At 37.9% G+C, this 26417-nt stretch overlaps 2 protein-coding genes and 1 pseudogene across 16 annotated transcripts in view; 1 reads left to right on the top strand and 2 right to left on the bottom strand.

Moving 5' to 3' along the window:
* Positions 1-16434, bottom strand: part of CEP63 (centrosomal protein 63) — a 37661-nt gene extending 21227 nt beyond the window's left edge. For 2 of the 13 annotated variants that reach the window (XM_016140347.2, XM_016140341.2), the window contains exons 1-4: positions 16330-16434; positions 8527-8595; positions 7411-7588; positions 120-215 (exon numbers count right to left, since the gene is read on the bottom strand). In XM_016140347.2, coding sequence (XP_015995833.1) covers positions 120-215; positions 7411-7588; positions 8527-8570 — 318 coding nt within the window. In that variant the 5' untranslated portion in view covers positions 8571-8595; positions 16330-16434. The other 11 variants (XM_016140345.2, XM_016140344.2, XM_036219071.1 and 8 more) reach the window with 10 other exon arrangements.
* LOC118601950 lies at positions 6866-6983 on the bottom strand (annotated as a pseudogene).
* ANAPC13 (anaphase promoting complex subunit 13) lies at positions 16411-23136 on the top strand. Of its 3 annotated transcripts, none has more exons than XM_016140348.2 (3): positions 16411-16556; positions 18954-19079; positions 22952-23136. In XM_016140348.2, exons 2-3 carry the CDS (start codon positions 18981-18983, stop codon positions 23075-23077), a joined length of 225 nt encoding a protein of 74 aa, XP_015995834.1. In that variant the 5' UTR covers positions 16411-16556; positions 18954-18980; the 3' UTR covers positions 23078-23136. The 3 variants fall into 3 exon arrangements, with proteins under 3 accessions (XP_015995834.1, XP_036074966.1, XP_015995835.1); XM_036219073.1 differs by lacking the exon at positions 16411-16556 and adding an exon at positions 16600-16929; XM_016140349.2 differs by lacking the exon at positions 16411-16556 and adding an exon at positions 18039-18147.
* Positions 23137-26417: the final 3281 nt, after the last annotated feature.

A 26417-nucleotide genomic window follows, 5' to 3' on the forward strand; every position in this document is an offset into this window, starting at 1 on the left:
CCTCTTTACCTCCCATGAAATATATACTTCTCATTTTAAAACTAAAGACTACCTCATTAACAAAAGCCTCAAGTTAAAGAGACAGAATTAGACAACACAGAATAGAAAGAAAATCTCACTTCTTCATGAAGTTTCTTTAACTCCTGCTTATAGTCCATGGCCATCTCTTGCTTAACCTTTTCATGTTCTTCTACTTGCTGACGTAACATTCCAACCTAGAAGCATACAGGTCGTAGTATTTTTCATTATTAGCATTGAAACAATATCCATGAAACATAAAAATAGGAAACAACCTTTGTACTTATCTGTAAACATAAGTTCTCAACTGAGTATGATAGTACCCTACTCCTCAGTAAGTCAAATATCTAATTATTTAATGGTCCATAACACTGCCAAAAAATGGAAAACTGTTCTAGAATTTCTAGTTTAAATGAAAACTTGCTTTGATTTATTCTCTCCAACCCTTTTTATCAAAAAAAAAAAAAACATCATGAAAAAACTTGAGATATAAAGTTATAAGAATTTTGAAAACTAAGACTATTGAACAAAAGCCTATGAGACGTCAAGAATAAGTTCTATAAATCAAACTGCAAAATGCTTTACTATTTATCTCACTTTAGAGAAATCAATTCCACCGACCAAGGTAAGGATGTTATCCTAACCCATTTTTCAATCATTTGAAACCGGCCACAACCAGTTCATACTCAGCCATCACCTCCAGCAATTTCCACCAGTATTTTTCTACATCTCTCAACAACCAGTTAGAATTTCATCTATTAACAAGTTAGGAGGGAGAGGGGTAATGAGGAATAGAAGGTAGTAACTTCAATCACAATACAGAATAATAATTTTAAAACAAAACAAAACAAAAAAACCCAGATCTTAAAAGTGCTCAGTACAAGACAAAAAAATAATAACTACATGTGATGATAGATGTTAATGAGGCTTACTGTGGTGACCATTTTGCAATATATACAAATATTGAATCATTATGTTGTACACCTGAAGCTAATGTAATATTATAGCTCAATTATACCTCAGTTTAAAAAACAGAAATAAAAGAAGTGCAAATTGGTAGTTGATGGATGGTCACAGGGATGGAGAGCACAGCGCAGGGAATGCAGCTAGCATTAATGTAATGGCTAGGTAGAGAGCAAGAGGATAGAAAGAGCAATTAGGGGAACTGTTTTATAAACTATATAAATGTCTAACCAATGTGCTGTATACTTGAAACTAATACAAAGTCTTATAAGAACAAGGAGTTAATGTCATTCCGATTAAAAATTCTAGCAGAATTTTTTAAACTTGAAGAAGTAATTCTGAAGTTCAAAATGGAAGAATAAATAAAACACCAATAAAATGGAAAAGAGAAAACTAAAAAAAAGATCTAAGTGAATATTTACTGGATTTCTGGGAAGGAGGAAACTTTCAGAGCTTAAAACTAATAAAAGAGTCATTTTAAAATGATAGATTTGGCTATGTAACATATAAAACTTCTATATTTAAAAAAAAATCCCATTAAAATTAAAAAAGCAAATAAACTGAAAAAACCATTTATAAAAAAGTGAATCAAAGGATTTTTACTTTTTAGGTATCTTTTTCTAACTTGTTTCCACAATGTTCAGAGAACACACTATGATTTCAAGCCTTTGTATTATGTCAAGGTTTACTTTCTGGCCCTGCAAATAGTCAATTTTGGAAAGTTCTGTTTGTGCTAGAAAAGAATGTGTACTCTGCAGTGCTCTTTGTGCAGTTTCTATATGTATAAATTAGGTAAAGTTTGTTGATCATGATGCTCAAATCTACAGCCTTACTGATGTTTGTCTCTTGTTCCATTAGTTACTAAGAAAAGTGAGTTAAAATTCCCAGTTATAATTGTGGCTTCATCTATTTCTCCTTGTAGTTCTTGCATACAGATAAGGACAAGAGAGGGAAAAATTTCTTTTAAGACTATTTTTTTAGATACTTATAAATTTAGATTTTTTTTTGGTCTTAGTTTGCGTTCTCACAAAAGAATAGCCTGAGACATGGGCTTTAAGGTAGGTAATTAGAGGTGATCCCAGGAAGCACAGTGAGGAAATGAAGAGGGAGACCCAGGGAAGGAAGGAAAGCCAATAAAAAGGGTGTGTTACCTAGTTGATTTCTGCAGTTAAGCAGCTGGAGCTATATCCCACTGAGAGCTCACCAAGGAACCAGACAGAATGGGAAGCTGGAGAATTTCTACCCATTCCAGTCCCTCTGCTGCATGAGGCTTGCCCCAGGAGTGGTAACTCCCCTACATTTCCAGGTTTCACCTTCCTAAGGAGCAACTTTCTAAGGCTCCAGAGAGAAGTATAGTGTAGTGAGATGCTGGCAGCGCACAAGGAGCTGTGTGTAATAGCTGAGATGAAATCAGGAAGCAAAGAAAATGCGGTATAGGCCACGAAGACTGTCTGCTACAGTTACATATCTTAAAATTTCATATTTTATCATTATGAAGTATTTCTCTTCACCTTTAGTAATGTTCATGGCTTCTGCTTCAAGTGTACTTTTTCTAATATGAATATACTTATACAATATTTCTTTTCAAAGTGTTTAAATGGTATATATTTTTATTTTATCTATACTTTCAACTTTGTCATATCTTTACATAATAATTCAGTTTATTTTTATCCCGTTGGACAATTTTTATCTTTTAACTGGGCCATTTAGTGCATTTACATTGAATGAACCTCTTTGGATTTAAATCTATCATCTTATTAAATGCTATTTATATTTAATAAGCTCTATGTTCCTTTTTCTCTCGTTTTCTTTGGAACTGATAACTTATCATTTTATTTTTCTTCTGTTAGCTTGAAAAACATATACTCTATTAATGTTAATATATATTTCTAATGGTTCTGTCAAGATTAAAACATGGATCTGTGACCGAACAAGCTAATGTTAATTAGTAGTTTTACCAATTCCCAGGCAACCCAAGGACTATAGGAATACTTTAATTACATTTGCCCCAATCTGATTTAAATGCCATCATAATCCTGTATATATTAAACTAAAAAGGCTACTGTTGTTATATATAGTCAATATTCATTTAAATTTACCCACATATTTACTGTTGCCTTTCATTTCTTCCTTAATCTCTTAAGCTTCCACCTGAGATCACTTTCTTTCTGCCTGCAGAACATTTTTCAATATTTCCTTGGTGCAAGTATACTAATGACAAATTCTCTCAATTTTTGTTGATATGAAAACATTTTTGCTTCACCTTTATTCTGGGTACAGATTTCTGGTTTGGCAGAAGAAAAAAACAAAGTCATTTCTTTGTTTGTAGATATCATTCTACTATCTTCTGGTTTTTGTTGTTCAGCTAAGTAGGCAGCTTTTAGGAACTGTTTGTAGATAATGTCTTTTTACCTTGGTAAATAATCTGTTTTTTTATTTTCTTTGATTGCTTTTCAGATTTCCTCTTTGTTTTTAGTTTCCAACCTAAGTAAATATTTCTTTTTATTTATCTTGCTTGAGATTCTTGGACTTTTTAAATATATGACATTCCTCACTTTTGACAAAATCTCAGGCAATTTATCTTTAAATATTGCTTCTGCCCATTCTCACTCTTGTTTCCCCTCCAGGGATTCCACTCATATTAGGCCCCCTCATTGTATCCTCTTTCTCTTATCTTCTCTTCTATATTTGCTATTATTTTGTCTATGCTTTATTCTAAACATTTTCTTCTGTGCTATCTTTCAGTTTATTAATTACCTCAATCTTTAAGGCCTTAATTTCAATTATTGTATTTTTCAATATTTTAATTTCTACTCACTTTGGGTTTGTTTATAGTTTTCAATTCTTTCTTGAAGTGCTCAATCTTTTTTATCTCTTTGAACACAGTAAACAAAGCTATTGTAAAATCTGAGCATGATAGGGCCAATATGTAGATTTGCCTTTCGTCTGTTTCTGTCTTCCATTGCCTCGGCTTTTTTTCACTTGTGTTGTCTTCTTGTGTGTGTCTGAGGTTACTTGCTCAATGATTATTAAGCATTATATCTGCAAAATTATCTAAAGAAATAATTAAAGATTCAGAATGGTATTATTTTTCCTTGGGAGAAAATCCAAGTTTGCTTTTTCCAAGTTTCAGGAAGCCCTAGCACTTTGGAGATGCCTGGGGACAGCAGCACTCTAGGATCTTCTTAAACTTACCTTGGAGATTTAAATGTCTGCAGCTGAATGGCAATTTGAAGAGGGCCTGTTGTATATCTGGCCCATCCTTACTCCTAGGTGCTGCCTTTAAGGGTCCCAACCCAAAGTGAGGAGGGTTCCGAACCACCTTGGACACCAAATCCTTTACTGTCTTAACGCCTTAGAATTATCAAAAACCCTGTTCAGTCTCTATCCTCTCAGCTGCCTTTTCTAGTTTCAGCTATTAATTTCCCCAAACCTTGGGGTCACCTTCCTGGACCTGTAGCCTAACGATGTAAATACTGAGTAATGATTTAACCAAACATTACTATACATAATCCTGGCAGGATGAGGGAATGGAAATTGTATGAAGAGAGCAAAACCCTTAATTTTCATGGTTGTAAGTCATCAGATAAATAGCTAAGAATGAAAATTGGGATATGTCAGTATAAAATGTTACTTAAAAACATGGGGAGAATACCAAAACAAAGAGTTAAAGGCTTTGAAATGACTACCCCAGAGGAGCAGGTTTCCTAGGTTCAGAGGGACAGGGCATATAATTACTGTTCTTCCTTATGAGCCATGTAGAAACATTTTTCTTTGTATTTATTATATGTGGCAAGTATAAATATTAAATGTGAAGATTATTTAATTTTATTTATGTACCACAGTCTAGTTCATAATGAGCAATGAAAATATTCAAATTTCTTAAAGGAGAAAAAAAGAAGTTAAATGTTGAAAAAAAAGGGTGATAGACTGCATTCGGTAAAGAAATGGGAGCCAAGGCTTGAAACCATCAGTATGAATGACAAAAGGGCTGAAATAACTGATTTTAGATACAATTTATAGTTTTCAAAGTGCTTTCTTAAACAGTAACTCAATCTTTACAACAACACTAGGACACAGGGTTTTTAATCCTAATTTTACACATGATGAAACAGGCTCAGAGAGGTTAAATTATTTAAAGCCATTCAACTGAAAAGAGACAGAGACAGGACTCCAAATTCCTTACTCATTTCATTGTCTACCTGCTCTGTAGGGGTTGAGAAAGTAACAGAAGCGGAAATATCCATTAAAACCAACCCAATCCCAACAGCGTAATCAGAAACACATAAAGTATTTATTCACTTACAAAATGAATTGTTTATACTAGTACTCCTCCAAATATGATCTTCAGACCAGGTGGAGCTGGTCACAACAGCAAACCAGCACGATATCGGGGTGCTTGAAGCAGAATGTAAATTGACTATGTCATGAAACACACTGTTAATGCAACTGACATTTTTATATAGCAAATCTTTCTATGAAATGAAAGCTGCAATGTACTCATTTACATTCTGGTGCAAGCTTTTTATCTCACTGTGGGCCTGTCATTTGAGTAGCACTGGTTTACACCATAGGACTAACTGCTTCTAGGCTGTCATTCTTATATAAGAATTACAAAAACTTAAAGCTCTAAAATCTAGTTCTTATGTCATTTACTGTTCAAAGTAGATTATGAATGTGGTATTGTCAACACAATTTCACAGACAAACTCTACAGAATAGATGATTCCCATTACTAGTGTCTGGTAAAAGCACTTTATTTCTAGAAACTTAATCAAATTTCAGCAGACCATTCAATGAAGCAGCAAATTGACCAGACAGCTACAATTCTAATTTTCTTTTATGTCCCAGGCCAAGCCTGTAATCTTTAAATCCTTAACATGGAACCTATAATTTCTCTTTAAGGTATCAAGTAATAGCAATAATGCCTTATGACATCTAAACTAAGATACAAAAGTAAGTTCAAACAGCTTCAGAATGACTAAATATTCTCATAATCACACACGCAGAAATTTCTTTAACAGGTTTCTAACAAAATAAATGACTTAGATATCCACATACAGTGTTTTTCGCATCTATGACATCACTATCACTTTAACTTACCAAATGGAACTACTTTTGTTTTGCCCTCAGAGAAATGAAGAAGTGGTAGCTAAAGCAGCTTACCAGACAAGGAACACTGACCCTACCCAAATTATAGTTTTTAAAAAATCAAATATAATTCCATGTACGTTAGGACATAAGGTGTAATTTTAAAATACATTCTCAAAGTTCTATCCAAATTTAAAATGAATTCCAGTTTAGCCAATGGCATTCACGGAAAACTGAATTTGACACAGCCAATGTTACTGTAGACTACTTTGACCCAAAGTGCAAATGGCCAATTAATGTGTCTCTTGACAAGCATAAAAACACTTTTATTAAGTCTAACTCTCTCCTTGTTACATGAAACGTTTCTAAAATACTCTTAATAAGTGTCATCAACAGAATCACAACCTCAGTGTGTCCCACTCAGAGAAGTGTACCTCAACAAGTTGAGTAACAGCACTAGTGAGTGGTGATCCTACTGGCAGAAAAGTCCATCAGAGTGAGGCTTGGGCCCAGTGTTTCCCTACAACTCTTTCAATTCTTCCAAGTTTGATGTTCATGCCAGAATTTTAGAGGCAATTCTTGTGCTTCTAAATGCTTTATGCTTCCCTTCCAATATTCAGTGTACTTTTTATTGTACCAGCTATTATGAGAAATCAATCAGCAAATATTATTAAACTTTTCCCCCCAAATCACCAATAACCATGGGTGGTAGAATTGCAAGTCATTTTTATTTTGCTTTTCTTTATTTTCCCCTAATTTTGAACAAGGGCAAATACAATTTTTTTTTTTTTAAATGCCTTCAGTACTTGGTATTCCTAAGTGGTCTCCCATTCAAGTACTAACCAGGCCTGACCCTGCTTAGCTTCAAAGATCAGATGAGATCGGCACATTCAAGGTGGTATGGCTGTAGACCAAATACAAATTTTTTAAAAAGAGTTTTCTAAATTTTGTTTTACATCCAACCAAAATAGGCAACTTATTGAATTTTGGGCTTAATTTTTTATACTAGACATAGAAATAGGCCAAAAACAATGTTCATGAAACCCAATGAATGTTAACACGGACATGTAATAGGCTAAAGGGATTGTGTGACAACCTTTACATTTTCATAAAGAAGTTATTTATCTATTGTATATGACCAAGGTAACATGATTCCTGAAAATATTGATATTCTTAGGCATTTTCACAATAAATTTTTCTTCTAAAAAAACCATCAGAAATAAAAGACAACATAGAAACACTAACTTGACACAAAAACACTTTCTTCAACAAATATTTAAGAAACATATTTAATATAAAAGGTCAAAATATCAAAGAGAGGACTGAATCAACTGTTTACCTCTTTGTGTTTCATATCCAACTGGCTCCTAAGAGTCTTAAGCTCCCGTTCACGGATGTCTAAACAGGTTTCTAGAGCATGTGTCTGTCCTTCCCATTCAGATTTTTTATGAGCCACCATTATGTCAATCTGCTTCATGAGCTCCTGTAATTCTGCTTCACAAGATGTCAAAAATCCCCTATAAATAAGAACAGACCCTTAAGAACACAGAACATACGTCAAAGTGGCTTTTCATCTTTCAGATGTAAAAATATAACAGACATAAACCTAGGTGAGGTGGAACATGTCAATAAATAAGCAGAAGCAAAGAACAGGATATCTGAGCTTTTCCTTTTAATGTTCAATTTAAAGTGATTACTTATTCCACAGAATATTCTGCCTTCCTCTAACACCCAACCTAAAGCATAAGTCGTTTGATCAAATGCAAGATTGATGTTTTAAGTCTTGCTTGTGAGTGAGACTTCCACAATCAACAACTAGCACTTCTGTAATATTTTAGGAAAGCATTCAGGAAGAAGCCAAGCCAACTTAGGTCACATTCTCAGCTAGCCAAAATAAAAAGCCTTGGAAGCAAGTAGGCTATTGGGAAGATAATAATACAATTTTAAGAGCTATTTCAATAAATTCACCCTTGAGCCATATTTATTTCAATTATTTTTTCACACCTTATTATTAGAAACTTATTTCGACCTATGTGATTATTGTAAACTTACTGGTGTCCTTCACAGTTTCAGGAGATGCAGAGTTGGGAACAGAAATGGACACAGATGTCCTAAATGCAAAGAGGTTTCCAGGAATGGTCACAGAGCTGTAACTACTAACACTTAAGTACTTTTTTTTTTTAAGCACTTATTCTTAGTGTCACAAAACCTTTGTACTTCTACTTTTGTTTTTTACAAATAGAAAATTTAAAGAGGGATAAAAGCAAGCATTCAGATTCGTACTGCTGAGAAAACGCGAAAACCCCAGAGAGAGATACTGTCCAAAAATGACATGAATCAGCTTAGCTTTTGCTGAACACTTTTGCTTCTGTACTCAGAACACAAGAGAGTCAGAGGCATAGCTCAAATGTTTTATAAACTCAAGTGAGAAGCTTAAGGTCAAAAGCGAACTTACCCATCACGTCCCCGATTTTGTATTCCTTCCAACAAAGCTTCCATCGCCAAATCCCCTTTGTTTCGGCAACTGGGAAAGCAAAAAGATCAGTAAGGAGTAAATTCATTTTTTAAGGTCTAATGTTCAAACTGACAAACTTAAGAATGTGAATGAAAGCACACAAATGAGAAAATGCAGCACTTCTTAAGAAATCTGTAGGAGCAGTCAAGGAATTATCACTTCAAGAAATATTAGGACCAAATACATTTCAGACTGAAATAACTTAAAACGATCTGAACTGCTGTTGACACTCTCTCAAATGACTGAAATCAAATACCTCACTGCTATACCCCAACTTCCTAATCTAAGGCAAGGCGGGGCAGGTGGGGGGGGTGGGGAGGGATAGAGGTGGCTGCTAGAAGCAGAGAGACACTGACACAAAACCCTTACCAAATGAGAGGAAGAAATTAGGTGTCACATGTCAGAGGAAAAGTGGTGCTTTAAAAAAAAAAAAAAAAAAAAAAGATATTACAAACATGTTAAATGCCCTGAGCTTGAACTCCTTGGTCTATCCAGGAGTTCCTACTCATCTTCGAGATAACAAGCCTGTGATGTTTCCTAGAACACCCTCCCTCCCCTGAAAGGCAGCTACAGAGCCCTCCCTCCTCTATGGTTCATCGTTCGTAGTCCTTAACAGGTTTCACAGGAGTTACACCACAGTGGAATATGTTTTCTACACATTCTTTTTCCTTACTAACTAACCCTCAAGGGCAGAAAACCAGTAGTATTCATCCCTGCAGCTCCAGAGCTTAGTGTAGCATTTCAACATGGCATGGGATGGATGCTTTTGGCTGAACTCATATCAATTCCCCTCCCTTTCACCTATCCGCCTATGCAAACTGGTCATATCAGGAGAACTACAGAGAAGAGTGTAGTAGAGAAAGAAGGGAAGGGAGACAGAAGAGACTGCACAGAAAGGGAAAGACAAACCATAAAAAATTGAAGGTGAGGAAAGACCATCCATGTCTACTGTAGGTTTCTCATCATTTATCACAAACCTTCAAAACATTAATCAATGTCAAACCACTTCCCACTCCTGAGACACGGTTTTTTCTTTTTTCTTAAACCTTCAAAGGTTCAATCCTGAATTAGCCTTTTAGGTAAATCCCAAATACTGTGGTATGGAGGTTCTGCCCCTTTGTCCTAATACCTTATCTAAAAACTACATTGCTGTGAGGGCATTCTTTCATGCAACAAAGAATTCATTGTTGTATTAACCACCAGATACACAGTGATGAAAGACAGGGCCATTTTCAAAGAATTAATAGTCCAGTATGATAAAGAAAAAATAACCAAAAATGTTCTCCCAGAGTGAAAACCATAGTGACAGAGGTATTCTCCTGGAAACACAGAGGAGAATGAGCAAACTGGAAAATACAACCACTGAGTGTTATTTGCATCTATTTCTAAAGTCACTAACAGGATTATTAAGCAGGATTATTCATACACAGATATGGATAAGAGGGTTTTTTTCTGTTGGCTTATCCATATTATACCAACATTAGACAAAATAAAAACCTAAAGAAAAAGATTTTCATATTCTACTCCACTTTCTTTCAAACCATGATTTGGTCAATTATTACACAACCTAGATTCTGTGCTTTGGTCCAATCTAGGGAACTGAGAGGTAGTACAAAGTTCACACAGTACCATGTAGATGGAGACCCAGGATACGGTCCTGCTCTGCAATTTAACCAGCTTTGTGTCCACCAGCTTTGTGTCCTTGGACTTCAGTATCTGCATCTGTATATGAACTACAATCTCTAAGGTTTCTTTCTCATATTTTGCAAAATTCTAATAGCCAATTAAATGTCCACTATAACTAGCCTGTTCTTGATAGCTATACATGTTTAGTAACAGGTAGGAAAGTGTTCTTCCTAAGAGTGGTACTAGTACAGTTATTCAAAATTATCATTAGTAAAATTATACTTAAGTCAAGTTATTCTTTAAAATGAACATTAACATATTTAGTAATATATATTAGTAATATGTAATGCATTGATATATTTTCTGAATGACATTTAATAATTAGCAATATTTACAGTAGAAACTAAAAGTCATTGGATGCTCAAATGTTCTGCCTTGTATATATTGTCTAATTCATTCTTCACAACATTCATAAAAGATAGGCACTACTACTTTTGAGGAAACTGAGGCTTAGAAGGTTAAATAACTTGACTGTGGTAAAGTACAAATTACAGTCCTAGGATTCAAAGCCGGGCAGTGTGAGTCTCAGCCAATGGTGCAACCATTATGTTTTACAGTATTCCAGATCTTAAAATACCTTCATATCTTCTTTTGGTTTAATAGTGTCTTCTTGAAGAAAAGTAAAATCAAACCAAGTCAAAAAGTCTGGACACAAGAAAATATAGCAATAGCACAATAGTAAAAATGTTCCACATAAGTAAAAACTGCCTTTTCAGAAATCAAAATAATGGTCTAAGACAGAGATCTCTGTTTTGAAAGGGGGATGGAGCGTGGAGGGTGGGAGTCAGGGAGAGATCGGCTTCATTCTCTGCGTAAAATAATCTTACTAATGTGTAATGTGTTTCTTTAACAATACCTTCACCGTTTGCTTGACTAGCTGCCAAACACCATCAGTTTTCACTCCTTAGGACTCAGATTTTCTGTGGACTTTTCTCATCTGAGTTCTCCATAGCTACAATCACTAATCCCTTTCCTAATCGACCCAACCGTTGTTCAACTCTATGCACTATATTACTTTGCTTTCTTCTTTGCCTGTGCCATAACTATGTAAAGTTAGATATCCTTTGTTCATAATATTAAATATAAATTTTAGTAATTACTGTTTGATAATCTGCTACTCCTGACCACTAACATAGAATGCTAACATGATTAAATGGAAAGCGTAGCTCTACAACTGTTAAAGGACAATCTTAGTTCTCTCTGCAGTTAGACCAAGACACTGACAAGTAGAAGTTATTGATCATAACTCTCCTTTGGAATGAAAGCTGTTTTAAATCAGTGAAATCTGGAACAGGATGATTAAAAGAAATGAAAGCTTTTCCACCAAGGCTAGGAAGTAGGGAAAACACACTTTAAATCTTATGGACAAAAGAATCCAGGGTATCTGATAATGAGAAAATCCTTGAATTCATTAACATACTGGAATTTAGGAGCTAGAAAGAAACTGAAGATTAACTTCTTCATTTTACAGATCAGGACTACATGCCCAAGATCAAATTACTCATAAAATGGGACAAAAGAAGAAAAACTCTGGATAGAATTATGAATAAATGCTTACTAATAGAAGGGATATGCCGCCATCAAGTCTCATTTGAAGGAAGATAACGATGCTCTATCCCTTATCTGCCTTGGTGTTACACTATGATTACAAAGATCTATGTCTGTGTCAGATATACTATGGCTGCTCCAATAAACAATCCATATACTTTACCATTGCCCAGAAACGTCCCTACTTTAAACTTACGGGGGAAAAAATCAGCAGATAAAGTATCAAAGAAATGTTCCAAAATAAAATAAAATTTTAAAACACTGTCTAAATCATGATTCAAAATCCAGAAAGAATAAGGAGACTGTGAAATCTGAGTAGATAAAAAATACATTTTTACATGGGAAAAATGTCATAAGCAAAGTTAAAAGACAAATGACAACAGTATTTGAAAGTTTTATCACAAAGGGTTAATTATCCAAATATACAGAGAACCTATAAGTTGAAGGGAAAAAAGAAATCTATAGAATGGGCAGAAGACGTGAACAAGTAGCTCACAGAAACAGAAATGTGAATGACCTTAAATACGAAAAGATGCTCAACTTTGCTCACCAAATTTAACCTACAGTGTTATACTCTTTTCTGTATTAATCAAAAATTAAAAATTTGACAATATATTTTGATGATAAGGCATGAGAAGACAGGCATTGCAGGTGAAATGCAAAATGGTATAACTACTATAGAGATTTTGATAATATGTAGCAACTGATATATATGCATTTGTTACCCTTTGAACCAAAAATACTACTTCTAGGAAACTTTCCCAAAGATACACTGGCAAAAATACAAAATCACACATGCATGAGGACATACACTGCAGTACTATTTGCAGTAGTAGGGGAAAAAAACAAACACTTATCAACAGAGGACAAGTTAAATATTCATCCACCAATGGAATAATGTGAAGCCAAAAAAGGCAAAACTATCTCTACATACTTCTATAGAAGGTTCTACAAGGCATATATTTTTAAGTGAAAAAAGCAAGATACAAAACTATGTGCAAATACCACCTTCTACCTAAGAAAGGGTAGGAATGAATGTGTGTATAGATATACACACACATACATATATATACACACATATATAGCATGTTTTAATGGAAAAATGAACCCAAAACTAGTAAATATGATACCTATAAGAAAAGGAATAGGGTAGAGAAAACAGGGATGCAAGCTCAACTTATCTGGATGTACTTTGTTTCACAGGTACTTGTTTTGTAGAAACAATTCTAAGTCTTTACATATAAAACAAATCCAAATGAAAAAAAAAAGCATTATTAAAAAACTGGAAACAAAATGAAATAAATCAGCTACCAACTAGATATCAAGTTGGCAACTCAACTATATAATGGTTTTATATGCCTTTAAAATGAAATAATGTTACTGTATATATCCTAAATAGAGTATATAATAGTGATAAAAAAGAACTACAAAGAAATCCTAAACACTATTCAGGAATCATACTGTTAATAATAAAATTAGTATTGTTAATCTGAAACAATTATATATAATACAGGATAAGAAAAAAGTAACTATGTTAACATTAAGTACTAATATTTTCAGCAAAAGAGAAAAAGTTAACAAATATAAAATCATATAGACAAAAACTATAAAATTAAAATTAAATTGGAAATACCAGTGTGAATTCTGTATATTTCTCTTAAAAATATATTTCCTTATAGAATATACACGTGATAATGATAATAAATGACTGATAATGATAATAAATGACAGTTATTTCCTAACTGTGGCCACTGTAAAGTCTAGAACTAACGACAAACCTAGCAGCAAAAGCACAGTACCTAGACTGTGGTCTCTAAATACCATCTCCCACTCAAAGGAACCAGGTTCTTGGTGGCCAGAAATGTATAAAGGGACATGTTTTACAGAACATGAGGACATTATCAAAAACCACTGGTCATATCAACTTAAAGGAGCTGCCACTGGCCAAAGACAGGACAACTTGAGTATCCAAAAAAAGAAAAAAAAGAACTGCAATAAGTTGAAATAATTTAAATATATTCAAATCTGTAAATTCATGATGATTTTAAAAGGCAAAAACTCTCATGATTACCTTTGGAGGTTGTTAGGCCAACTCATTACTGTAGTCTGAAAATGGAGGGAAAGAATTAGGCATGTATCTCCTGTACAAACTGCATTTCAAATAGCTGATGGTAGTTAAATAGCTGGTGGGAGAAAGTTCTTCATGAAAGATTTCCAGCCAATAAATATTAAAGGAATGGGAGAATTAGAAAATCACCATACTGAGACCCCCTAATGCAATAACAGGTATAGACAACCCACATCCATGAAAAGATTTCACAAGTAAACAGTTCGTGGGGAATTTCATGATGGATGGACAGATCAGGCTGACAACACCTGAACCCACTACGCTGCTCAATCTTAATATTACAAAAAGAGATAACTCAAACATTGTGTGTCTCTCTAATAATGCAAAAGGAAGAGTGTACTGCACCATCTAGCAAATATTTTTGCCCCTCTACCAAAAAAAAAAAAAAATCAAGGTTGAACCTGATCATGCTTCTAGATCAGTACTGTTCAACAGAACTTTCTGCACTTATGGAATATTTTATATCTACACCAAATGGCAGCCATGAGGCGCCTGTGACTAATAAGCACTTGAAACATGGCTAATGCAACCAAGAAACTGAATTTTTAGTTTTATTTCACTTTAATTCATTTAAATAGTGGCTACTATGGTAGACAGTACACTTCCAGATCTAACTACTGGTTAAAGGAAATAGAGGTACATGTTAAAGTTAAAGGATACCATGCAGATAAAATCAACTAAATCTAGAATATTAAGGGAGAGAGGGGAGACAAGGGAGCTGCTATATTTAATATTTAAAGGTGTAATAGCCAAATGCAACATGCAGATCTCGACAGGATTTTAATCCAAACAAACTTTGTAAAAAGAAGGGACAGTTTGAGAAATCTGAACTCAGACTGAACGCTGACATAAAATTTTTAGTTTTTCATAGGTGGTTTTGTAAAGCTGAAAAAATGAACTCAGCTCTTGGAGGAAAAAAAAACATAAAAATCAAAAATTCAGTTCCTAAAACCTGTATCAATGTTGGCTTCAGCTGAATTTCAAATCAAACTGACTTTTTTTTTTTTTAAGTAGAAAACTATGATAGAGTGGACTACTGATGATGTCACCACTCGCCACCAGCACCAAGTAAATGAGAACATGAAGGACCTTGGTAGAAGGATCAAGTCTTCTTTTAATGGAAGGAAAATGGCATCAGTACAATTATAAACACGATTACTGTAATTTTTAAGACCTGAATCTACATAATTTTAAAGGGCAGTGTGACTGAATGTTTATTAATCTCTAACACATTTTACTTTCTTTTTTACTATATTGATCACTGACAGCGATATAGTCAAAGGGCAACTTAGATGATCAATCTAAAGATGATACTGCATTCCAAATAATACTTTATTATTAAGCTACAGCTATTATAAATCTAAATGTAAATGTTTGAAGGTAACATGTTGATACTATGATATCTATAAAAATATCAAGCATGTGGGGAACTGTATAATTACAGGGTATCTACCCTACAATACAGCTTTATTAACAGAATAACTTTTTTAAGATTTAAGAAATCAGATGTAAGGCTCAAGGAAAATTACTTTGTGTAAATAATTGTACTGTAACAATAAATGAACACTAGTCACTGACAACAGACTCATCTGCACTCTGATGTTATAAGGGACATAAGAAAAAACACGAGCCTATATATAGTGTCTGCAAATATCTTCATGATTAAAATATTCCTAAGGAACCATACCTTTCAAACCCTCACTCTATCATTTAGTTGCCATCTCGATTTGTATGAACAATCTGTAAGTTCAGGGTTCCCTAACCAGTCCTTCATGATTTCTGCCACACTTCTCTATCTCCTGTACTAACATCAACGTTTTTAAACCAACTCACTTTTAAAAAATTGCTAAACTTCCCATCATAAATGAACTAGCATCACCTGCAGTGGAAGAACTACATCGCAAGAATGCTAGCAGGCTAACTGGATACAAGACAGGCAGGAGGGCTGTGCCGTGGGTTCCCTCTCCAGAAGAAGAGACTGGCCCGGCTGCCTCCACTAGAGGAGCTGAGGACTCGGGAGAAGTTCACCCACCCTGCTGCCCTCCTGCAGGCCCGACCTCAGGGAAGTGCTGACCACCTGGCTGGCCTGGACCGCACGCTCTCCAACGCCATAGCGGCGTTCGCCCGCCCGCAGGGCGTACGCGGCGAGGCGGAAGGGCAGGGCCCCGGAGCGGGTCTTGGCCAGCGGGGGCGAGCCTGGCGGCCTGCTGGCTGCTGCGGAAGCCAGCCCCGGGCCATTCGGCCGCGCGGACGGCGGCGCCCCCGCCACTGCAGCCAAGACTGCCTCCGGACTAGGGCTCGCCGGCCCCTCCCCGGTCCTCCGAGCGCACATGCAGTTAGGGGGCTGCCGCGCGCGCGCCCCCGAGCCTTCCCGCCGTTACCTCCTGCCGGGGGCGCGCGCGTCACCGCCAACCTGACGTCCAGCCCCCGTCGTCCGTACGTTCGTTCCGCCCCCTGCCCCCTCACTTTTAATAGAATTCCTGACCTCCCCTCCGCGGAAGCGAATGGGCTCACCCACATCCGGGCATCGGAGGGAAAGGACGTGCGTGTCACGTGGGGCAGAGGGTGGGCGCCGGCGGCCGCGGGTCCTTCGCTGGCTCAGCTTCCGGTAAGGGTTTCCCGCGCCCTCAGCTTAGGTTTCGGAAGGCGAGACTGCGTTCGTTCCTCAGCGTCGCACTTCCCCCACTCCTTTCAGCCGAGGCCGATGTCTTCACTTCATCCTCCTCATCATTGTCCTCTCCGCTGGCCGGGCCTGGGCGTCCCCCGTTTCCACTTTTGACATATCCATCCTCGGGCGGGAAGTCGGGGCTGTGGGGCGGCCTCACACACCTGTATGAATGGTGGTGGCCTGTGAGGGTCTTCCTCCTTTGATCATGTAGTTACGTGTTTACAGAGCTCTAAAGTACAGGCATGGATAAAATGTGCCCCTGCTCCAGGGAACACACGCACCGCGTGTCTGGGAAGAGCACAAAACGGACAAGGTGACGAGCTCCCAATCCAGATCATTCACTATTCCCAGGGAACTAAGGGACCTGCGGAGCCACCTGCAGGAAGTGACCCGGGAACCAAGTTTTTTAGTTCATGGAAGGTTAGCTGGGGAAAAAAAGGAAGAGGGAAAAGCATCCAGGCATTGGGACTATTACACCTATAACAAAAATGTATTCAGGAAACTGATAATAGTTAATTCTGTCAAGTGTAGCAAGTGTTTGGGACAAGGGCTGTGTCCTGGAAATTGGCCCTCTTAATACTATTCACTCTTCCAGCCCGTTAAGAGTGAAGACACTTTAGCGCTTAACTCCGGAAATGGGATGTTGACTGATGATGTGACGCTCACGTTGAGTTTGGAAGGAAGAGCACGCGTTAGTGATGGGGAGAGAGGCTTTTAAGTGCAAAGAGTGTACGATAGGGTTAGAGATGTTTGGAAGAGGGACAGGTGAGAAAAGATTGAAGCCAAATAAGGGAAACGTGTTGTCACTGATAAAATTTACACTTAACAATTGGAAATGATAGTATCTGAGCAATCTGTCACAAAGACAACCTAACTAATTTAGTGGATCGTGAGGCTGCCTGCTGAAGCTGGAGTGATTTGAGAAAAGTTTATGAAAAAAGTGTGTGGACTTGAGAAAATCAGCAGAGAAAAGGGAGGAGACTACCCCAGAGGCCAGAGCATCAAGGACAAAGGAGTGGCAGCAGGAAAAAAAAAAACAACGGCTCTTGTAGGACAGGGACTCCAAAAATATAACTCGAACTGATGGGAAGGACGCCTTGTGTGTAAATTTCCTAGAGATAGGCTATTTCAACTTAATCGTGTCATTCACTAGATAGTACAGTATTCTTGTGTGAACATTAGACCTCATCTTTTTCACTGTTGGCAGAAGTAGCTGGGCACCTTTTGCATCGGTTGGCCTGGGTCCTTATCATAGGGATAAAAATCTTCCATACTAACTTATATAACCATTACCCAAGTATTAGGGCTATCTTGTAATACTGTGGGGGACAAGCACAGGCCTAAATGAAGGACTTGGATTCCACCCCCAGATCGTTTCTTGTATGAGTTTTCAGTCTCAGAGGTGACTGAGAGCGCCTTTTGTGCCATCGACTTCCAGGACATCAGGATGGCTGCTTTGTAGCATAGAGCACAACAGAGTGATACCTGTGATGAAGAAGCAGAGCCCAAACTTGGAAAAAGGAACCCAGAGGTATCTTCCAAGTTGGCTACAGCTGTTTGGAAAAAATTGGGGAATTGGTCATGGTCAAGGAGCTAAGCAAGCATCTTGACCACTTCAGCCAGGCATTAAAGAGGGTACAGCATTAAGAATCAGAGGAAAAAGAAATAAGCAGCATGGTATCCTACCACTACTGTTCACCTGGAGGTGCTCCTTTAGGAAAGGCCATCTCCTTTACAAGTTCAGATGGGGATTTCTCTCAGGTCTGTGATTGGTCACTTTGTATAACCCAGTTCAGGATTAATCTCAGTATGTTCATTTAGCTCCTGTGCCTGAGAGTGCCAAGATTAGAGTCAAGGCAGGTGGAGACTTTTGTAAAAAATGGTTCAGGAAAGGCTAGAGGGACCAAAGAGACTTGGTTATGAGTCAGGGACTCACCAAAGGCATCCTGAGCAGGGAAAGGTGAAGGTGCAAGTTAGGAGAGAAAAGCTACATTCTGGCTGTGTTGTGGCCTCATAAAAGAGGCCTTCAAATATATTGCCTTCCTGTCACATTATAACACTGGGCTGTCAACTGGGCTATGTCTGATATCTGTTTAGTGTACACTATAAAGCATCATCCATCAGCCAAGGTAGGAGGCATGTGGGGGAAGAGGGGAGGGAATTCGATCTTATAAATAAGTTGTCACCTGACTCAGATGAGAAGATGGATCTTTCTCAAGGTGATATTATGCCAAAAGACACATCTAGACTTTAAAAAAAAAGCCTGGGGAATCCCAGTGTTGTATTACATCAGCTCCTCAGTCTTCATGTTAAAGGAATAACCTCTTTGGCTTACAGGTTTGACAAGATCAAAGCTTCAGGAGAATGGACAGTGAGGTACAGAGAGATGGAAGGATCTTGGATTTGATTGACGATGCTTGGCGAGAAGATAAGCTGCCTTACGAGGATGTTGCAATACCACTGGTAGGCTCTACTTTGTGCTCAGAATGTTAGGTTAAAGGTGTGATCTGGTGAGCTCTAGTAGAGGTAGGATGTCAACAGAAAAATAGTAGGGCAAAGAAGTCAAAGCTGAGAGTCCTCTAATTCTAGAAGCTTGTGGAGAGCATCTAGACTTTTTATTTGAAGGGAAGTATGGTTCAGAGAGCTGGCATGACCAATGCAGTTAGGAGTTATGCCAGGACTGGAACACAGGTCTTCTGAGCCATTTTCTATTGACCACACAAAAGCCAATAAACCATATCAGAGTCTAATGCATAAGATGGGGAGGAACAAGAAGCAGTGGCATATAAACTAACAGTATTTCTTACTTCTCTTCCTGTAGCTTGTCTGTTGACATTTTTAAAAACCACATTCTTGGAACACATGCCTATCCTAGGTTCCCTGGAAATATTCAAAAGACACCTGGCTTTTCTTGTTTTGCATTTAGACCATCAGGCTCCAAGAATACTATTTCTTGATCTCTGGGAAACTGCTCTGTAAGGAGTTTGTTAAACCTTGTATAGTAAATGATCTAAAAGTTTTGCTTGTATAAATGCTTATTAAATATCCTATTTATGTCATAGAGGCCTAACAAAGGACAAAGATCAGGGCCTGGGAACTGTTTTTCTTCAGAGCATGCTGACTGCCCTGAGAAGAGCCATGAATAAAATACAGCTGACAAGTAGAATACAACTGCTATTTACAGAGAGAAAATTCAGCTCACCCACATTTTCATTTAAGAATAGATGATAATATGTTCGATGAATAACACACATATCAAATAATAAGTCATAGTTTAATTCAAGTTTAGAAAAGTAGCCAAAAGACCATAATGAGAATTATAGCTAACAATTATTAAATAACAGTTCTATGTCATGGACCAAAGTTGAAATTTGACATACATTATCTCTGATTCTTAAAACAACCTTGCAAGGGTGGCAGTGCTATCCCCATTTTACAGGAAGGAAATAGGATCAGAGAGGGGAACTTACCCACAGTGGGATAGCTGATAAGGTGGGCTTCACACCTAGCTCTGTGAGGCTCTAGTTCCTGTCCTGTAAACTGCATTTCTTTGAGGCCTTCTGTGTGCCATAGACTATGTGAACATAAGCTAGTTTCTAGCCCTGGGAATCTAGAGGTGTAACATACATAAATAATTATATAGGTTCTAAGTAGGGGTCATAACAGCTTATAGTGTATGAAGTGACTCAGAGAGATTATAATGTTTCAGCTGATCTTAAAGGAGGATCAGTTTAGCACGGGTAGACAAGGGTACTCCATCAGAGGAGGCAGATGTGCAGAGACGCAGAGCTTTGAAAGATTCTGAAAGAGAATGAGGTATTCAGTGCGGATAGAGAATATGTTTGTCATATAAGGTAGGCAGAGAAGTTGGGCTTGGACCAGATTTTGAGAGGGATATTTGATACCAGGCTTAGGACCTTATCCTGAGGATATCAAGGAATGAGTGGTCCTCAAAATGGAAGTCTGCCATGCTCAAATTTAAGTTTTGGAAAATCAGTTTAGCAGCATTGTCAAGGAATGTCTGCCATAGAGACTGGGGAAAGTGACAGGGCAGAGAGACCAATTGGGGAGTTATTGCAGTGGTCTAGCTAAGGGGAGAGGGCCTGAACAATGGCAAGAAAATGGAGGGGGATTGCCAAATTCTGGATATGCTTATGGTAGGATTTGGGGATCATTTGTTTGGTAGGGGGTAAGAGAGGAAAATTTCCGTGCTCACTTCCAGGTTGTAGCCTGGCCCAGTTGCTAATCCATGTCTTTTCCCATGTCTTAGAATTCTAAGGCATTGTGTGTATCAGTTAGCTTTTGGTGCTGCCTAACAAGTCACTAAAACATAGTGGCTTAAAACAATAGCAAGTTATCTCATGATTTTTTAGCTCAGCTGAGAGGGTCTTCTGGTCTTCACCAGCTTGGCTGATCCCTGCTGGACTTGCATGTGTTCTGCAGAGAGCCAGCAGGCTAGTTGGAATTGAGGACACTTTCTCATGTTTGGCAGTTAAGCAGGCTGTGAGCTGGCATGATGAAGTGACTAGGGCACCGTCTGTCATTATCCAGCAGACTAGCCCAGACTACGCATGGCCATCTCAGGGTTCCAAGAGCAGCACAAGAAGAAACTGGCTTCATGGAATTTAGGTCAAGAGCTGGCCCATTGGTACTGCAGCTGCTTTACATTGGCCAAAGGAAGTCACTTGGCCAGTTCCAATCTAAAACTAGGGAAATAGCCTCTGCCTTTTCACAGGAGTAGCTGCAAAGAATTGTGGCCATTTTTACAATATACTGTAATAGATTGTTGCATTTATGGTATTCTGTTTGTTTTCTAAGTACATATGCAATTTTGTATGTTAGCATTCACTGCCAGGAGATAATAGTTACCAAATGAAAGACATTATTTTAGAACACATACCACAGATGGGATGAAATTAAGCAAAATTGCCTGCCTCTGAATTAAATAATTAAGCAAGGATTTGTTTAATATGCTTTGTCGACTATGAGTAATCATTGGAAACAAATTTTCTCTTTAAATTTGAACATTTTATTGCTTTACAATAAATTATAGTTCTTTTCAATTCACATAAGTTTGTTTGAATTGCAGTCTTAATATTTAGAGCAAGATGTATGTGATTCATATATACTTGTCATATTATAAGCAAATCATTTATATACATTGAATATAATTCTAAATGAGAAAAACATTATATTTCTGTGCTGCAAATTGGAGTCCAGTGGGAAATCATAAGTCTGGATATATTGAGTAACACTTTGCTAAGCCTAAAAAAAAAGTATAAATTTAGATAATTAAAAACAAATATATTGGTATCAGTGAACTCTGATACAAAGCAGAGTCCTGGTAGTAATAAATTTAAAGTATAAAGAAGCAATCTTAAAAGTTCTTACCACACACACACAATGGGAACTGTGAGGTGATGTGTTAACCAACCTTATCATGGTCATCATTTCCCAATATATACGTGTTGGTACACATATTATGTTGTACACCTTACATAATGTTATATGTAAATTAAATCTCAATAAATCTGGGGAAAAAATATATAACGAAATTATTCCAGATTCTACTCTTTAAGTGTGGCCCCCTTGCTTACCATTTAAAGGAAATGCTGACAGGATATGAAGTAGGCATCCGCCGCGTTTTATGTTGCCCTGCTCCACCACTAGGGGGAGGTCTCCTGTTACATTTTCAGTGCTGCTACTTAACTCCACTATCATATAGGTGTGTTGGGCACAGCATAGTTTTTGAATACATTTCTTGTGCTTAAGGAATATACCAGCCTGCCCCAGAAAAGACTTAATATTGGCTCTTTTCAGTTTTCCCAGCCACTAAAATAATAGTAAGTGTATCATGAGCCCTGGGTGCCCTGCACAGTGCCACAAACTTGACCTAAATTACCACATTTAGTCCTCACAGAGGCCCTCTGAGGTAATCAATGGTGGCTTCTTTTCTTTTTTTCCTCTTATTTTCAAAGAGGAAACCAAGTCACCAAGGGTTCGAATACCTTGCTTGAGTAACCCAGCAGTGAAATCATGGGCCTGGATCCCCATGGCTTCCAGAAACTTGTGCCCTTAGCCTTCTGCCACACTACCTCCTACACACGTGCTAGAGCTATAAGGACATCATGCCCTGCTGGAGAGGCCCTGAGTGATATTGCTAATACTTGACCTCGAGTCTTTTTGTTCTAGCTCTTTCTTTAGGGTATGTGTCTATCAATTATGCTACCTGTTTCTGGGTACTCCCAGGTTTTAAGTCTTGGTGCACTTTGAGTTTTAAAGGGTTTGTTGATGTACGGTATTCATCGTTCTGAACATCCATTGTACCTTTTCAGAATGAGCTTCCTGAACCTGAACAGGACAACGGTGGCACCACAGAATCTGTTAAAGAACAAGAAATGAAATGGACCGACTTGGCCTTACAGTACCTCCATGAGAACGTTCCCCCCATAGGAAACTGACACCTGGTTCCTTTATCATGGATGGATTTTTTTAAATACATAGATAGGAAATGTTTTTATTCAGTCTCCTAATTCATATCTTTTAATGACAGATCAGCACTCAGAAATGTACACCCACTTAGTTTGTGGCAGCAAAGTTCAATGTGGAAACACTCGTCAGAATGAAAAACGTATTGAGATTTCTCAGGAATGCAGAATATTTGGCTTTTCGAACCTAAAGTTCTTCATTCATTAGCTTGTGTTTAAACATGTTTGGTTAAACATTTGCCGTTAACTCTAATTTTGCTTTACTATCAGAGTTTAATACTTCCCAACTACTTATATTTGTCCTGTGACAGGATATTGAAGCTATGAGAAAAAAAGGCTAAAAAGGAAGCTGATGTAAGGAGAACTGCTAACTTTTCATATACCCCCACACAGAGAAGCAGTCTGAGTGGATGTATGTGATGCCTGTAGATGTAATGGATATTTAGAAACCCATTCACTGACTACAGGATTCCTAGGATTCTCCATGGTGTTTTCAAACTTTGGACACATTTACAAATTTAAAGGACATTTGGCATGTCTCTCTGCTCTCCCTACCACTTCTTTTGATGCCTTGGGAAAGGCTCTTTGGCTAGATAGACACTAGTTTTATCCACTAATGGGATTTATTTTCTTAAAACCCTTTGAGATGTAACTCAAAACACCATGGAGTCAATATTTAGTTATACATTTCTATGAGAATTTGTATTTTGCAAACCACATTTGTGTAGATTTATCTCCTGGAGTTAGTTGCCTCCATTAAGAGATGTCTGTCTTGTTCTCTATCCAGACTGTAAATTCTGTGGAAGGAGACCCTGGCTTATACTTCTGTACTCATTGAAAGACTGAAAATACTGAATAATTGAAACCTCTCTTCTCATCCTTTTTTAACTGGATCTTTCTATGTACCCATCTTTTAGGAGAAAGTATATCACGTGAGCTGCTTGTAGGGTTTTAATCAGAAACATGATTGTTGCAACTCTCCTATAGTCCAGACACATCCAGGCTAATCTTCCTGTGAATCAGCGTCCTGCCTCAAAGTCATCTCAGAATAAAGATCTCAAGGCACAAGTCCCTCAAATAACCAAAGAAAAACAACCCAATAGAAAAGAGAATTATGTTTAGAAAAAAAAAATTATACCAAGAGAAAACAAAGCTTTTCAAAAAATTAAAGTACCTAAAATGCTCTTCCATATACTAGTTAAATGAGGGGTTTTCTACAACTTTGTGGCATATAATATCTAAGACACACCTAGGAGCTTAGCAGATGTTCATATTAATCTAGCCTTGCTTATAGGCCCAGCCTTTCTCAGGAATATTGGTAGACCAGTAAAATATGAAAGTTGTTAACTGAATCAGTATGATAGCTGTTGGTTTATCTGCTTGGCTTGTGACCCGCATTTGAGAAACTACTCAAGTTTGTGACCTGTGAGATGGTGCCAGAGCCATAGCTCATGGAAACACAAACTAGGTGACCAAACCTAGGCCAAATTATTGGCTGGGGCTTTGGAATCTGGTCATCTAGGACTGGCTTGAGGATGGCGAGCACAAGAAATTTGAGATTGATGTTGTAGGGTGGTTTGCAAACGTATTAAAACACCCAAGGAGGAAAGTGTCTGCAGAGGGAGGTGAGAGGCTCTACGGTGCCTTGATTCCTGCGGCTTTCCGGATCAAAGCATGTGTAGTGTGCTCCAGCACGGTGGGGCCAAAAACATTCAACTTGCTTTGAAGAAAATAATAAAATATATTTCTTACACCTTCCTTGAGTTTGTGAGCCAGCACCTGAAGGATGGGTAAGAGTAGCCAGAGGAAGAATTGGAGGACGAAGACTTATTGTAGAGAGAGCAAATTGCATAGAGCCGGGAGGTGGAACTGAAATTACAAACAAGGTGGGCAGGCAGGTAAGAGATAGGGGACTGGCCTGATCGGATTATATTTTGTATTTTTAAGTATAAGTCACTCTGGGTTTGATCAGGCAAGAATAGAAGTGGAAAAACAAGAGCTTTGCATTGGCTCAAGTGATAGATAATGGTGACTTAGAGTAGCAAGATGGTGATGGAAATAGGGCTTGGGATCTCTCTTAGAGGTAGAATTGTTCAGATGTGCCTGGCAAGAGGTATACTTCATGAAGACAGCACCCTGGATGGTGTTTGGTTCTAATGAGACTCAAGGGCCCAGCATGAACACTGCCCTTGTGACCCAGGGGTGAATTCTCTGAACCAGACACAGGACTTCAGATGTAGCTTCTGTCCTCTAGAAACAGAATCTTGTTCCAGGAGCTGCCTATCCTTTGAAGCCCAACTTAGATCCACTTAACATAATAACAGTAACGATGGCCGTCACAGCTGAGTGCTTCTGTATGCTGTAGATACATAATCTCTAGCCTTCATGTCCACTTTGAAGGTGAACATTATTGTCCTCATTGGTCAGGAGATGATGACTTACATGATATGTTTCAAGTTAAAGGACTTATTCCAAGTCGTTCAAATAGTAAGCAGATTCCAGCAAAGGTTGTCTAATCCCCAAACCCTTGTCTTCTCCCTGGACCACGTGCCCGTCACTGTAAAAGTTTCTGTGACCATTCTTAAATGAGAAGAAAATCCTATTGGAACACTCAGAACATCAATGTTTAGTTAGCTTGCTTCTCTAAGATAAAGAACTGAGTGAATCATTTTTATTAGGAACCCAAGAGTCATGAAACATTTAAAAATTCAACCTATTACCAAATCCATATTTAATGCATATAATCCATAACTTCAGCAGCAGGGATTACATTGCTGTCCCTGGTTTTCATACAAAGTTAAATCCCTAAAGCAGGGGTCCCCAACCCCTGGGCCGCAAACCGGTACAGGTCTGTGGCCTGTTAGGAATCGGCCCGCAGAGCTGAAGGTAAGCAGGTGAGCAAGCGAAGCTTCATTTGTATCTGCAGCTGCTCCCCAGCACTAGCATCACCGCCTTAGCTCCTCCTGAAATCATCAGGCATTAGATTCTCATAGGAGCACCAGTCCCTGGTGTCAAAAATGGTTGTGGGCTGCTGCCCTATATCTTCTGACTGGTGCATTGAGAGTGGACTGCTTAGTAGCAATGCTACTTAGTACCCAGCAGAGGGCGCTCAATTCCTTTGAGAAAGTCCAAATCACAAGCAGCTCTTTTACTAACTTGAAACTGAAGATATTGAATAAATGCTGTTTTGCTTGAAAGTTATTCTGCATGTGTGAACCCCTGGGATTCTGGCCAGCCATGCTTGAACTGGACAGCTCACCTAGTGGGCTCCTCCCTTGTGCTTCGTAGGAGGCCAAGTGAAGGCACACAGAAG

The sequence above is a fragment of the Rousettus aegyptiacus genome, unplaced genomic scaffold, assembly GCF_014176215.1.
Source record: "Rousettus aegyptiacus isolate mRouAeg1 unplaced genomic scaffold, mRouAeg1.p scaffold_m13_p_4, whole genome shotgun sequence".
Classification (NCBI taxonomy): Eukaryota; Metazoa; Chordata; class Mammalia; order Chiroptera; family Pteropodidae; genus Rousettus; species Rousettus aegyptiacus.